General features: G+C 36.2%; 2 protein-coding genes across 2 annotated transcripts; one reads left to right on the top strand and one right to left on the bottom strand.

The window, feature by feature from the left end:
• The first annotated feature begins 4599 nt into the window (after window positions 1–4599).
• Window positions 4600–6493, top strand: LOC128226034 (uncharacterized). Its single transcript, XM_052935933.1, has 2 exons — window positions 4600–5110; window positions 6384–6493. Exons 1-2 carry the CDS (start codon window positions 4600–4602, stop codon window positions 6491–6493), a joined length of 621 nt encoding a protein of 206 aa, XP_052791893.1.
• A 2656-nt stretch (window positions 6494–9149) lies between these two features.
• Window positions 9150–12775, bottom strand: LOC128226690 (60S ribosomal protein L21-like). Its single transcript, XM_052936670.1, has 4 exons — window positions 12611–12775; window positions 12250–12362; window positions 9753–9903; window positions 9150–9301 (listed from the first exon to the last, which is right to left on the bottom strand). The coding sequence occupies exons 1-4, from the start codon at window positions 12737–12739 to the stop codon at window positions 9212–9214; spliced, it is 483 nt and encodes a 160-aa protein (XP_052792630.1). The 5' UTR covers window positions 12740–12775; the 3' UTR covers window positions 9150–9211.
• Window positions 12776–16262: the final 3487 nt, after the last annotated feature.

The raw sequence follows: 16262 nt of genomic DNA, 5'->3' as shown, positions 1-16262 counted from the left end.
TGTCAGAAATAGGTATTATCAAAAATACACACAATGTACATACATATTTTTGCCATTAAAGACAACAGCTGAGGTATTCATATGCAATATTGTATTTAAAGTAGTTTCAACACAAACACACACACGCACGCTCGCACACACAAATACACGCAGGCACGCACGCACGCACGCAAGCAAACGCACACACGCACACACACACACACATGCAAAAGTCCCATTCAATGTGCCGCGCACGCTGACAGCTTCTTCTTCTTGCCTATTACAATGCATTCTGATGACAATGTTTACATTGGCGCCGAAACAGTTGTAAATGGCATCGTCAAGGGTGAAGACTTTTCGGACTCGGAAGAAATTTGCGACACGTACTCCTCCAGCGCGATGACCATTGTCCGGATGAGTGCCGGTGAGAAGGCATGCGTCCGAGGAGGGTCGAACATTCAGTCGGAGTTATGGAGTCACACAAAAAGCGGACGTTCAGCATTTTTTAGATGGCTCCTCGATTAAGGGGTGTGGTGGGAGGGGCGCTGTTACGAAGTGAAGGGAGGGGCTTATGTTTTTGTCTTAGTTTATGCTTTGACAAACAATTCAAGTATTTAAATGTGCATGCAATACAATGTATTAAAAATACATTATTTGCTTTGACATAATTGAAAAAAACATACATTAATGTTAAAAACACTTAGTTCTTTTAATTTTAGAATGAAAAATTAAAGAAATTGACTTTAACTATGCCCTTATTGATATACCCGCCTTCGACGATTATTAAATTGCATACAACCTGGTTTCTTATAGTTTTAAACTACATTTAATGTTCATTGGACATGGTCAAGTCAAATTTCAGAAATAAATATATAATTATACATAATTTTGCCATTTAGGATAACAGCTAATTATTCACAAACCATTGTGTATTGAAGGTAGTTACAATACAAACAATATGAATTGAACACTCTTTCAAGTGCCCTATTAAGGCTCATCAAAAGTGCTCTTCCCAACCTAGCATCCTGCACTTTTCAAATCCTGGCTGTAGCACTCTCAGTATCATTATCGTTTTTTCTCTTTATTTTCATATGTACAGATCAGGCAATGAACTCGTACGGGATGGGTCGGAGGACCTGAGGCTTGTTCAACTTTGTCCTCACAATGTGAGCTGTCCTTCTACCAACAGGCTTAAAAAGAGAAAATATCGGCAATTGATACTAGTATCAATGATAACAGTGATCAAAATTTCCACTAGTCAGGAAGTAAAAACGTGATAAAACTATTTTGAGCTAGCATATTTTTATCAGATCTGTATGGAGTCAGACCTGCATGTTATTTGCAACTGAACATAAACATATAGGAATTGGGGCTAGCACTTGAAAATTTGAATCTCCAAGACAATCACTGAGTAGTAGTTTTATAATAAGAGTAAATCCTATCTCTTTTAGAAAGCAGATAACAACAGAACAGATACATGTATTGAGCAATAGTTATTGGTATCATTATGTATAGTTTTTATTTCTGAGGTTCAACATTTACATAGAGGGACTTAAATGGTCAATGGTAGGTGTTATATAAGGAGTTAATCCAGCATTCTAGTTGGACAAGCAAAATCAAACACAACATTTACAACTTCAATACACCCATTCTTCCATAGTTTATACCTCTCTCTTGAGGTTGGTGAATGTGCAAGAAGCCTTGGACCCCTTCAGTTTCTCACTGTTGGACTTAACGCGCTTAAGGAAGTCCAGTCTGCAGTTGGAGTGCTTCACATGCTCTACACGGAGATTCACACGCTTCGGCAGAATGCGGTTTCTGAAGAGAACGCATGTAAACTAAATATATAACGTAAAATACACTGAATGTTAAGACCATTAGCCTTAAAAACGTAAATGAATCACTAAATGACTAGTACTCGTCTTTTAGTGAACTCGTGTTTCACTGAGTACCAAGGCAATACTTCCATCATTTATTAATAAGGCTATTTTAATGCGTGTGTGGTCTGTTTGTGGTGTTCATACCTTAGTGTCTCTAGCTCAGAGTCATTTTGGCCCTTGCGTAAATGTGCCTGATAAAAATGAATATTGGTGTAAATGTAAGAAATGAATTCCGTGACTGATATCATTATCGGGCATATGAACGCAGTTGGGCACGTTTTAATACACATGAAGTCCTTTGGACACCACACTCTTTAACCAGCACAACTGCGTTTATAATTGCCCTAGTGAAAAATAATTACCCTCAGTCAATTCTTATTCGCATTAGGGCAATTATCAACCCAAAACCTTGTGTTAATTTAAAAATAACAGTCAACTTAAGTAAACCTCACCATGAAATGTTCCCTTACTTCATAAGCCTTTTTTTATTATTTTTTTTCTCAGAATTATTCAATGTGCCAGAAATAATTCCTGTTTTCCGACTGAAGCATTAGAAATGAAATTTACATGAAAACTAAGGTCCTTATTGATATATACATAAGAAAATGATGCTTATGTGATACTGTCCGATTACAGCCGATTAATCAGATAATCGATCGATCAGGGTCTGCGATTAATCGATTATGAAATTCCAAGCCGATTGCCCATTACTAGTGTACAGCACGTACGGAGGGGTTTTCTTTGGTTCCAGGTTTGACAATACAATCGAATAATTTAAATGTGCATGCAATATGTCTTTTGAAATATGTATTTGTTCTGTTTGAATCAAAATGTTTTGTGTTTAACAGAACAGAACAGAACAGAAGTTTATTTTGATTTAGACTTTATAGTCTCTCATCATACAAACAATCACAGAAATGTACATACATACAAAAACAAACACATACACATACAAATAATACATTTTAAAATAAAACAAAACATACAATAATACAAAGAAAACAATGTGGCGGGTAGTAATAAAAAGTTCAGAAAACCATTTATTATTATGTTACTATATTTTTTTATAGCATATGTATCAATAAGCATAAAACAGAAACCGTCTTACTTTAGGTATTGTTTAAGTTAATTCTAATTTTAATCGCACAATTTATATAACAAGAAAGATTGTTTAATACATTCTTATTTTTACTTTGTAACAGTCCTATAAGCTAAAACATACTTGGATTCTGCCAGTAATAACGACTTATGTATCTTTTTCTTATGCTTTGATATATATCACACTTGAACATGAAGTGAAACTCATCTTCAATGTCCCTGCTATCACATGTTACCCTTTGGTAAGACCGACGTAGGTCGGACATCCAGTCGATGTTATTGAGTCACCCAACCCGCGAACGTTCAACGGTTTCCACTTGGCTCCTGATTTATGGGAGCCGGGTATTAGTTGAAAGGGATGTGACAAAGTGAACAGCACGTATGGAGAGGGCGAACTTGACCTTTGGTTACTGTTTTTACAAAACAATAGGTTGTTCTAAATGACCATTGCGTTGTTTTATTTGTTTAAGTATTTTTTTGGTTTGTTTGATTCTGTATATTTGAACGACTTCCATGTTACCCGTTGTACGACAGACATTTTTATACGACGTTATGCAAAAGCTTTGTGGAAGAAAACTTCAACCTCTAGAAAAAAGATAGACGGCCAGACACCCAGGAATGATCTGGGGGATTTTTACTAATTTCACCTGAAAGCTATATATATTTTGTCCGTACAGTTTATGTCATTGTATAATGACATAAATATCCTTATAAACGTCAACAAATCGTCCACACACACACACACACACACACACACACACACACACACACACACACACACACACACACCTTGTCACTGTCACTGTCTCTGTCTGTCTGTCTGTTTGTTTGTCAGTCTGGTAAACAGCTTTTCAATAATCGGCTAAAATTATCAGATTGTTAGAAAACAGTTCACATACATTATTATGTGCATTCCACTCATCTATACACTCTAGACTTTGCTCAATAGTGCGCTTTCGGCATAGAAGTAGTGTTTATATCATGTATTTACTCTTATACTCCCATCAATGAAACACAAAATGAAATGTCAATATCATAAGAAATTGATTAATATGTACATCCGACATTTTTTGGATTTACTTTGGCCGATTAAGACCCCCTGAAAAAACGTCACCATCAACGTTGCTCTGCATCAAAACATTAGCAGCAGTCAAAATTGAGACAGAAAATCAAAACACATATCAACAAACATATATCTAAATTCTGACAATGTTGATTTGGTAAAAGCACCTTAAAATAATATCACAATATGTATAATCATTAAACTTAGTGAAAAATATGTTTTAAAAATCCAAGGTTTTAAATCTACTATTTCACCGAAAATTTTACATTTAAATTAAAAAAAATATCAGATGAAAGCACAAACATTAATGTTAATTCTTCAGTAATGAGTATGTCTATTTAGACGTAGGCCCAAATATAGTAAAATAAATGACCGACAAGGAAGAACATATTATTCAGTTCACTAGTTCAGGTGACTAGTATAGGATATTCCCATTTGAATATTAAAACCCCTGCATCTATGCATTTGTCTGTTATGATAATCAGAAAATTTGATTTGATTAAAAAAATTACATGTTATTAGTCTTCTTGGTGTTGTTTTTTCAGACGTCATACAGTGATACAAAATTTGAACGCGTCAATGCGAAATGTTGCAACCGGAAATACGTACATTAGATGGGGAAGGAAGTCATGCCCGGACGAAACTGGCGCCAGGCCTCTGTATGATGGGTTCGCAGGTGGGTCGTGGTACTCACATGCCGGGGGAGGCAACAACTACCTGTGCTTGCCACGGGACCCGGTGCTGGTCGTCATACGGGGAGGGAGTATACGCTATATCTACGGGGCCGAATATCAGGTAACCGAAACAATTTGGAACGAACTGAATAACGATGACGTACCCTGCGTAGTGTGCATCACACCAAATACCAATATCGTCATGGTTCCTGCCAAGGACGTTTGTCGTCCGGGATGGACATTAGAGTACGCGGGATATCTTATGACCACTTTCAAAGATTATACTGCCAGAGACTATGTCTGCATGGACGGACAGCCGGAATCTATAACCGGAAGTCAAGGAAATGAGAACGGAGCAGTGTTCTTTTTCGTCGAGGTCAGGTGCGGCTCTCTTCCTTGCGATCCATACAAGGAAGGTTATGAGTTGACTTGCGCCGTCTGCAGCTTGCCGCCGGTAAACTAATAAGTGTTTACATCAGAGAAGTTGCATCCCGCCCCGGAAAATGAGAATATATGGAACTCTATAAATTTGAATGAAGTATATTTTTAGTATTTGTCCTTCAGACCAGTCAGCTTGCACTCCATTGATTTACAAATAAAATAATTAAATGCATGACTTTCTTGCATTGTTCTTGCATTTGATTAACTTTCTTAAAACATGCGAGTTGTTGTAGTTCTCTTATATTATAGTGTGTTAATTCAACCGCTTTTTAAAAAAAAAAATATATGAACTCGGAAGGTTTGACATACTACCATGATTGATTAGTGAAACAAAGTACCTTCAACTCGACTGTTTACTCGTAGCTTGCATTTCAGTGATTTTTTTTTTTACTATTTTGTGAATTCCATTGTTATGTGGTATTATAGTGTATCCGTTAAGGGACTAGTCACTAAACGGTCCCAAAATCGGTCAATACAGTATTTCCTTAAAACAAATCTAGCATTGTCAATGCGATCTAGTATGAGGCCGATAATACATCATTTGACATTAGTAAAGAACGCAACAAGCATGGTTTTCCGAACACCTTGCAAGTAATATGAGCGTTTCACACCAAACTGTCAATAAACGTTTAAGTAACTCTCTGTCATTTTCAGCAGGGATTTATTTATTTAATGGGTGAAAGTTGGAAATTTTGAAAAACCTGAAATATTTTGCTGGGGGCCGCAGCGGGTCCAGGGCAAAGCCCTGGCAGGGGGTTTCAGGGGGCCGGTCAGGCCCCCGGAAGCTCCTGAGATTTAAGAAAATTAAGGGTATTAAATTCCATTCCAGAGTATAAATTGACTATGAAATAAAAATGAAGCCTGTCTTACTTTTTTGAATGGCTAAATGATATTTTCTACACTATTAAAAAAAAGAAAATATTAATACAAGAAAATGATACCATTAATGAATTTTATTCCTAAACTGATTCTTTTGGTAGGAAATGTAACATACAAGCATAAATTGTAAATATAACTGTCATACAGAGGCACTATCATTACAATAAGAGTGAACCTATTATATACTAAATTCAAGCAACTTGTGAATCCTTTAAATTTTGATTAACATTACACATGAGTCGCAAATACGTCGAAGGTAGAATTCTTTTCCACTTATTCTGACTATTGCTACCACTTTCATTTTTTTCCTTTTAAGCACTGTCTGTTTGGCAAGTACGTGTAATTTTGCAACCCCTTTTGCTTTTTCAGTTTTGAGAATGTCATCCATGATGAAGAAGCTAGATTCAACCAATAGCCAGCTTAATATTGTCAACAATGACGAAGCCAGTCTTTTCAATGCTGGATATCTTGTTGGTTGAAGCTCTCAAGTTTGAAAACCTTTCTCCAGAACCTTTCATCCACGGTTTTTTCTAACGCCTCTTTGTCTTAACTCAGAATTTTGGCAAGATTCAACAGGTCTTCTGCAATACTGAATGATAACAAGTGTCCACTCATGAATGCTGTTGTGATTGCCCTGACATTTGCACCCCATCTTGGATAGACCCAGGAAGAAACTGAACTTATTTGTTTATGAATGTTTTAATTTTGTTTACCAGATTTAATACATGATTTACATCACAAGTGTCATGTCAGTTATTTAAGACCTACAGTTATACTTTCATCACACAGAGCAATTGGCAGGAACTGGCTTTTAAAATGATTGCTGTAAGTGATATGCAATGGTTCAAAAGTATTATTTTTCATACAGAAAATTTTATTCACCACCACAAATCAGAATTAATAAATTATATTTACCCGATTGTTTTTTACACATGATTTTTTCGCCAAATAATTACGATCCTTAGTCTTAGAATGATTTCCCCCATCTATCACCGTTTTTGTCAACCTCAGACAAATATTCCCACCTCCACTTGCTTTTTGCTTTCTTTGTTAAGTCCTTATTATTATAACCCGCTAGCAAAAAAATCATTTTCCGAACTATTTAGTTTGATCAAAAATCGTCTGCATTGAATGACAGTTGCTAAAAATAACAATGTCGGCCATCTTTAACCGCGGTCCTAAAGTTATAAAAGACACGCTATTTCATTGGAGAATAAAATCAAGTAAGCCAGTCAAAAGTATCCTTTCACACGAATGACTTAAAGGGTTTTCCTCGACCTCGTTTGTCGGAATTGCGATTCGGTCCGCATACCGAGTCTGTTTGGTCGTAATAGAACAAAAAGTTCGGCTATCTCCGTAAATGAAATAAAAACGCACACTTGCTCAAGCGAGCACCTGCTGGATCGTAAAAATGGAGGTTGTGAAATCGGACTTATTGTTGACCCTGCAAAATATGATTGAAACTCGGAGGAGGAGTTGTGTCATACCCCCTAACCCCCCTCTGAAAATCTCAACGGATTTACACGATTTGGAAAAACGACCCCTCTGGCTCAGGAAAAACCGGAAAATCAGGAAAACTTTCACCCGATTACCTCTTTCAAAGTATCCATCGATCAATTTCATCATCGATGTTGACCAGACGGGCTTTGTGACTACGTTGTTTCGACGCAGTATTCCGCTTCCTTGCGGTGTTCGTTCTTCCGGAAAGCCATGAAGAGCGTATTTTTAGCATGTGAAAGTCACGTCATGAGTACGCTTATTTCAAACTTACTGGGATTTAATTGGTAGACAACCCAGTAAATTGGTAAAAATGCCCAAATACTGGGAAAGATGCATTTGTCGTAAGCTATGTGATTCATCAGCACTTCTACTTTAGTAAGATTCAATGCATTGTACACAACGACATCAATTTTACGTTTTTGACAATTTTCTTGTTTTCCTTGCAATTGTTTCATCTGGTGTGTAGTCCCTTTAATTATCACTCCGATACTTCCATATAGAAACAAACAGGCTGTGATAAACTATTTAATACGCAAGGTATCCAAATGATCCAATGCCAGTTTGAGAAAATATTACTTCGATCGTTGTATTTGACTTTCAGTGTGACAAACTGATTTCTGGCATTGGTAATAAAGCCCCAAAAGACAAAAATAATACGCGCGTGCTGTATGGTCTGCAAACGGGGGGAAAAAATCAGTCGAACACGGGAAATAACTGGAAAAATATTAAAGCCACATATATGCGTATTGTCTCCCGTGGCAAAATGTGTACCATGTTTAAGCGTTTGTTGAGATATGCCCACGGTCCAAGATTTTGCACATCGACGGAAAGACTCTGGCGGTACCCGATCATTAAAGTCAAGTGTACACTCTACCTGAACGTACGCGTAGCGTTTGTTAGATATGATTCTATATCGAAGTGGGTTTCGACAACCTTATGCATTTAATGCAGCGGATTTAAGCACATATTCAATGTTGAGCTTGTATTGAGCAGCGACGCCTCGGAAAACGATGGTGATGCATTCGTCTTCAATATTGTTCATTAACACCGACTTGAGTCAAGATGGCGACCGACCTTCAGTACAACCTTGATCCTGTTACGAGAATGAAAAACAACCCCAAACAATGTGGTACTCCCTCAAGTTATCACTTCAAAACACTGGTGGGCTCATTATACATCGTCTACGATCTAATAAAGTATCCAATGCATGCAGATATTAACCAAATATCTGTTCGCCTTTGAGCAAACTTGTACATCAGTAAGTCAAGTGTTCTAAACAGCAGTAGGAGGCCGGGGCTTCCTTTTAATATGCCCTTTATTGGTATATCCGCCTTTGACGATTATTAATTAAATCAATTGCATACAGCCTGGTTTCTCATACAGTTTTGAACTACATTTGATATTTATTGGATATTGTCAATTTTCAGAAATAAGTATTAAAATACTGTACATAGATAATTTTGCCATTTAAGATAACAGCTAAGTTATTCATAAACTATTTTGTGAAGAAGTTCCAACCCAAACAATATAAATTGGACATTGACCCTTGAATGTGCCCCATTAAGGCCCATCAAAAGTGCTCTTCCTGGCCTAGCATCCTGCCCTTTTCAAATCCTGTCTGGAACACTTAAGTATCATTAACTGATCATATAAGTAAACACTTCGTTTTTTTTCTCTTTATTTTCATTATGTACACTTTAGGCAATGAACTCGTACGGGATGGGTCGGAGGACCTGAGGCTTGTTCAACTTTGTCCTCACAATATGGGCTGTCCTTCTACCAACGGGCTAGAAAAAAAGAAAATATTGTCAATTTATACTTGTATCAATGATCAAAATTTCCACAGACAGAAAGAAAAAACTTGATAAAACTATTTTTAACTAAAGCTTTTTAATCAGATCTGTATTTAGTCAGGGCTGTATGTTATTAGCATCTGAACATAAAAATAATAGGAATTTGGGCGAGCACTTGAAAAATTGAATCTCCAAGACAGTGGTAGTTTTATAATAAGGGTAAATCCTATCTGTTAGAAAGCAGACGACAGAAACAGATACATGTAGTGAGCAATAGTTATTGGTGTTATGTATAGTTTTTATTTCAGAGGTTCAACATTTACATAGAGGGACTTAAATAGTCAAGGGTAGGAGTTCCATTAGGAGTTGATTTAGCATTCTAGTTGAGAAGCAAAATCAAACAATATTAACAACATTAGTACACCCATACTTCAATAGTTTATACCTGTCTCTTGAGGTTGGTGAATGTGCCAGAAGCCTTGGACTCCTTCAGTTTCTCACTGTTGGACTTGACGCGCTTGAGGAAGTCCAGTCTGCAGTTGGAGTGCTTCACATGCTCTACACGGAGATTCACACGCTTCGGCAGAATGCGGTTTCTGAAAAGGAAGCGTTGTGAAATAAATATATAACTTCAGGGCTTTTTCTCCCCATTTTGGGAAAAAGACCCTAGACATTTTGGGAAATTTTGCGTCGTGAAAATGCGGAAATTGGGAAATTTTACAGTGAAAAGAAAAAGCTGTCTAGTCTCTTGTGAATTAGGAAATGATTTAATATTAGTTTATATTCCCTTTAAAAGACCCACAATGGCTGAAATATCATTCCTTCGTGACAGATAATATTTCATATCTCTGAATGTGATAAAAATCAATGAGTTCAATTACCAAAAAAACTTCACATCACATAATTTATTAGGATGTTGTAAATGAACCAGTACAGGTAAAAAGAATTTCTAAAAAAAAATAAAAAAAATTTGGATTGGGATTTTTTTCTGACGATTGGGAAAAATATCTTATATTTTGCTTTGGGAATGGGTCCGATAGTCGGACCTGTGGGTACTATAGAAAAAGCCCCGACTTCAAATACTTTTGACGGTCAAGACCATGAGCCTTAAAAAATGTAAATGACTCCAGTTCCCATGTTTCACTGTCTTCCAAGGCAGTTATTCCATCATTTATTAATAAAGCTACACTGTATTTTGATGCGTATGTGGTCTTATCTTATCATCTTAAATACTTCACTGACCTAAAATGTATTCTGAACAAATCCTGGTAATGTTCATTTAGGTATGCACATTCCAATAACAGTGATATCCAAAATGCAATTACCGGAAATCAAGAAAATTGAAACAAGAGATGTTTGTCAAACATTATGCCCCCTGAGCGCCAAGTTGCCAGAAATATTTGGACAATTGAATGAAATATGCATGGACTGAAATGACAGCTGATTTGTCATTGGATGCATATGAGGCAGGTCATCTACTGGTCATACCTAATCTTCATGTCAAGTTTGATGACCATAGGTCCGGGAATTGTTGAGTTATCACTCGGACAAGCTTTGGTCTTCCAACAGACCGACCGACATGTGCAAAGCAATTATATAACCCCTCTGCTTCGAAGGGGGGCATAATTAAACTAGATGTTCACTGAAAACTGATACTTCAACTCATGCATTTAGTGACATATAAATTTCTACTGTCTACTATATAAGAAAATAAAATATGGACAATCAGAAAACCTTTTTTCAGCTTACAGTCACACTGACCTTGACCTTTGACCCACTGACCTCAAAATCAATAGGGTTCATCTGCTGGTCATGACCAATAAGCCTACCTAGTATGAGGTCCCTGGGTCAAAGCGTTCTCAAGTTATTGATCGGAAACCGTTTTTCATGTTAAGGTCACACTGACCTTGACCTTTGACCCACTGACCTCAAAATCAATAGGGTTCATCTGCTGGTCATGACCAATACACCTACCAAGTATGAGGTTCCTGGGTCAAAGCGTTCTCAAGTTATTGATCGGAAACCGTTTTTCATGTAAAGGTCACACTGACCTTGACCTTTGACCCACTGACCTCAAAATCAATAGGGTTCATCTGCTGGTGATGACCAATACACATACCAAGTATGAGGTTCCTGGGTCAAAGCGTTCTCAAGTTATTGATCGGAAACCGTTTTTCATGTAAAGGTCACACTGACCTTGACCTTTGACCCACTGACCTCAAAATCAATAGGGTTCATCTGCTGGTGATGACCAATACACATACCAAGTATGAGGTCCCTCGGTCAAAGCGTTCTCAAGTTATTGATCGGAAACCATTTGGTATTCCGACCGACCGACAGACAGACCGACCGACCGACCGACCGACCGACCGACCGACATGTGCAAAACAATATACCCCACTTTTTTCAAAAGGGGGCATAATTAATATATATTGTAGACTCATAAATTTGTTGATGATCAATATCCCAAATCAATCATAATATGATAATGTCTAAATACAGTTGCAAATGATTTTAAAGTGCTTCAGATGAGTTGTTTCAAATCTTTACTAAGAGCAGAGATTCATGAATGATCATTGTATTTTAAACCTGTCATATATCTTAGTAATTTAGTCTATCCATGTCTGTGCTAACACAATACAATTGTATAAAAAGTCCAGAAGAAATTAGTTCAGGATTGTATTCAAATGGATTAATGTGCAAACAATCTTTCTTTTTTTATTGATTAAAAGAAAAAAATATTTTTCGCACTTCCTTTCATTGGCATAAAATGACACAAAAAAACAATAATTCTTCACTCACTTGCTCAAATAACAACCAAAAAAAAATCTTCGCTCACTTCCTCAAATACTTTTTTGGCAAAAAACGTAACTTTGGTGTGGCTTTAACACTTTTATCAAATAATTAATACTTTTGTTATCAATGATCAAGCCAATACTTACCCAACCTGTTTGTTGACAATCACACCAACTGCGTGCTGGGTGACGTTGAACACACGCCCAGTCTTTCCATGGTAGTCCTTGAAGGGCATACCTTTCTGAACAGCGCCATTGCCCTAAAATTATAATATATCAACAATCTGAAATCCGCCCCCAGGTTAATATGTGCGTTAAAAACTGCATCCATATTTACTAAATATATAAAAACTCAATTTTTATACACACAATGTAATTAAATTTTAGCTTAACAAAATTAAATTATATGAAGTTGTCTAATTCATGTCAATTTAAAAGTAAAAAACAAGTGTTTCTTTTTTGGTATTGTTTAGCCCATAGAAGATGAAAATGATAATTTATGTCAAACCTTAATGTCAACGATGTCGCCACGTTTGTAGACTTTCATGTAAGTAGAAAGAGGAATAACACCCTTCTTCCTGAAGGCTCGTGAGAACATGTACCGTGTGCCACGGCGGTAGCCCTTCGTGTTCGTCATCTTGATTCAACTGAAATGTTTCAACAATATACCGTATTTTCTCGACTATAAGGCGATTCGCTTATAAGACGGCCCCCTAACTTTGCCCATGAAATCTGATGCTTTTTGTTTTGACTCGCTTATAAGACGGGGTCAATTTTTAAGCAAATCTAAAATGCTAAAATTTTTCCTAATGTGTAAAAATGTTCAAGCTCAACGGACAATTATCGACTTTCGCGGTAACTGTTTTTGTTTTACTCAAAGAAAATGGCGGTCAACTGCGAGCTCTCTATTTGGAGGTAGGTTAAAAATGAGTACATGGTTACACGTTAATAACAACATATGTTTGTTTTAGTTTATTTTTTTATTGAAGACACCAATGAAGTTCTTTGGCAAAATAAATGGCTTCAATAACATAACTGCGAAAAGCCGAGGCATGAATAGGTGTTTGTTTAGCAATAATGCTTTAGGCAATATTGTCCCTTGATTGGTGACGAACATAAAGGATTCATATTCGCATTGTCATTTGTTTGCTTAATCAAAACCTACATCATATTAAGATTTCAATTTATTGATTTGATATATCTGTCAAACTAATTATACTGACACGCGCCATGAGAAAAAATGCAGATATAACGGTACACTGTGTGACGTCAGAGCACGCGCGGTGAAGAGATTTCGTGTTGTTGTTTACTTAATTGCCCCATACTTGTATCAGCAGATGATATACTGGATAGACGAATACCCTATGTAAAATATTACTGATTTTGACTTTCAAGAATCTTTTTTTAATATTTTATCGACTTGCTCATTATATACCCTACTTTTGGGGTAAAAATCGTGACCCAATTTCCCCGTCTTATAGTCGAGAAAATACGGTACTCAATTCGGATTCAACCTAGAAAACAATGCTTCAAGAATAAAATATTTACTAGTGTCTTCTTAAAAACGAACAAGTTTAATTATTTTTTTGTCAATGCACATATCAAATAAACGTGTAGTTCCCAGGTAGATGTGCGCATTCTAGCAAATGTAAGACAGCATTATTTGCTTAACAGAGCAGGGCTTTGGCTGATTTGGTGTGGCTTCAACCTGGGAGAGACCAGGCTGAGTTTTTGATCTCCAATATTTTGCTTTCTATAAGCAGAACATTCCCATCAGGCTAAGCACATGGACTTCGAGACCTACAAGAGCGGAAAACCCTTGCAATGGTATGGTTCCAGTGTCAGCGAATTAGAGCCATTGATCACACTTTTCCTCGGATTTACTGCAATTTTATCGTATGCGACTGCCAAGGGAGACAATCCGGGAATCGATGTCACATGTGTACTTCATTTCAATTAAACATTAGAACATAAACCGGACACATTCACGTCAAAACAAAATAGGAATAGACAGGAAAATGATTGCTGCTAATATATTTTCTGAAACATATCACGAACATATCTTTAAAAGCAGGGCATTCCTATAAAATAATACCAAAAACAATTCACACACCGTGCGGCTAACCGGAAGTACAAGAAAGACCGTGCATGCGCAGTGGTTTAAGACTGGTTGCCGAATTGATAGATTCTATCATTATTTCTAAGCTTTATATGCAGTGTTTACTTCCTCTGTCATGCTTATATCGAATAGAAACCCGATCAAATTTCCATAATCGGTCCTACATAATGTGTCTGTTAAATGTGAATATTTTAGAATTATGGACATGATACGGAATCCTACAAGATAATATTGGTATATTAAACAATTGCTGAAATGTATTGGCAAAATACGTTTATCATAGAAAACAAAAGGAAATGCAACTCAGACTTTTAAACAGTTAAATGGTACTCGTATTTGTATAATATTATTTTGAGCAGACTGAGAAGGAACCGAGTAGTATTTCACAGTTAAAAAACTTTAGGTACGAAATTGCTACTAGGATTTTGGACCCCTGCGCCAGCAGTGGATCGTGAAAACTTCTGGGAAAAGTTTGTGATAGTGGCGATGGTTTGAGTCTAATCTCAGTCTCAACTCATTTTACCACATAAAAGCATAGTATGTTTTCAAAATCTTGCAAGTTTTTATACTTTTTGAAATATATTGATGAAAATATTTGTAAAAAAGAATTGTACTTAAAAATAATGTCCTTCGAATCTTGACCAAAGGCATTAATCTACACATTTTATGATAGAATACGCTTTTAAAAGGTGTCAAAACATGTATGATTTTTAATCACTGTTGATGTTATGTGGTAAAATTAGTTATGATTGAAGTTGAGATTTGGCTTAAGTATTTTCGTGATATTGGGGCCTGACATTTTAATGTAGAAAGTATTTATTAAGGTAAAAAAGCTATATATATATATATATGCTGCCCTTTAATGAATTGATGTGTTAAAGTGTAAGTCATTTAATAATCGTATGTAAATGCTTGTATAAAAAGAAAATAATCCCAATATTATCGTATTGTTTTTTATGACTTTCATGCTGTGCAAGTACAGATGAACATAAAATTCATACTCCATATGTCTTATCTCTCTTTGCCATACAATTAATTCAATCGGTATACTACAAAAACACAGAGGGGCTGTAAATTGGCCACTCATCCCGTCTATTAAATGTAACCTTAATGAATACATATCAACATACAAGCGTGCCTCTGATTTTGAGAAAACATAATGAATAACATACAAAGAAAATATTCTGTTAAGAACTTATTGTCAGTTATCATCACGACGTATTTGCCTTTATTCACATTATTAGTCTATAGTTTTTATATTATTTTTATATTATTTAAAATTAAATAAAAAAACAACAGTTTTCTTCATTAAAAATACCTTTCTCAGCACTTTTTAGAGGCATTTACCCAAAATAAAAGACAGGTTTACAAAGACGAGTTAGTGATTTCTACTGCGGTAACTTGAGAAAAATGATACATATCTGGAAATGACACTGGTTCACACGAGTAATCGAGTAATAGAAAAAGTGTGTGTATTCTGATATAGAATGCCATCGTCGAATACACCCGATTAACATCTGCGCCATGCTTCGTTTTGTACCTTGGGTGATTTGGCAAGGACAATTTCGTAATCATGAATAATAAATGAGGAGATTTCATTCGTTCCGCAAGGAAACCTCTTTGTAAACTGGACTCTCACATTATGTGACATTTGCGCTTATGTTTTCCCGTAAAAAATGTATTCTGTCCAAAGCACGAATTAGGTCCATCTGATCACTACACAATCTTCACCAGCCACTTAGACCACTCGCCTGCGGTGACAACTAACAGTAGATGATTATTGAAGAGTACTTAATTGTAACATGCGATTTAATTGGAAGAAAAGTTGTCTCTCCTGCCTCATGCATATTCATATTAACGATATTTTGTCAGGTAATTCCCCCAATACATGTATTGAGTGCAATACATTCCGCAAAACAGTTTTTCGGTGTTTTGATGGAAATCAAATCCATTTCTTGTAAACTTGATTTTGCCAGTAACAATTCTTAACTCCAACTAATACTTGCTGCAATTTGTGTCAGTAAAACCGCTTGTTTTTTAC

This window comes from Mya arenaria, chromosome 3 (assembly GCF_026914265.1).
Source record: "Mya arenaria isolate MELC-2E11 chromosome 3, ASM2691426v1".
Classification (NCBI taxonomy): domain Eukaryota; kingdom Metazoa; phylum Mollusca; class Bivalvia; order Myida; family Myidae; genus Mya; species Mya arenaria.
The sequence above is the reverse complement of the archived record's forward strand: the minus strand, read 5'-3'. Positions and strand labels throughout refer to the sequence as shown.

What these genes read in the sequence shown, in the direction of transcription:
- LOC128226034 (XM_052935933.1), top strand. Translation starts at nt 4,600, where the DNA reads ATGCGAAATGTTGCAACCGGAAATACGTACATTAGATGGGGAAGGAAG. An exon ending in TTGCGATCCATACAAGGAAG is followed by an intron (nt 5,111 to 6,383) that starts GTTATGAGTTGA and finishes TTGCTTTTTCAG; the next exon opens with TTTTGAGAATGTCATCCATG.
- LOC128226690 (XM_052936670.1), bottom strand. Translation starts at nt 12,739, where the DNA reads ATGACGAACACGAAGGGCTACCGCCGTGGCACACGGTACATGTTCTCA. An exon ending in ATTGTCAACAAACAGGTTGG is followed by an intron (nt 9,904 to 12,249) that starts GTAAGTATTGGC and finishes CTTCCTTTTCAG; the next exon opens with AAACCGCATTCTGCCGAAGC. An exon ending in TCACCAACCTCAAGAGACAG is followed by an intron (nt 9,302 to 9,752) that starts GTATAAACTATT and finishes CTTTTTTTCTAG; the next exon opens with CCCGTTGGTAGAAGGACAGC.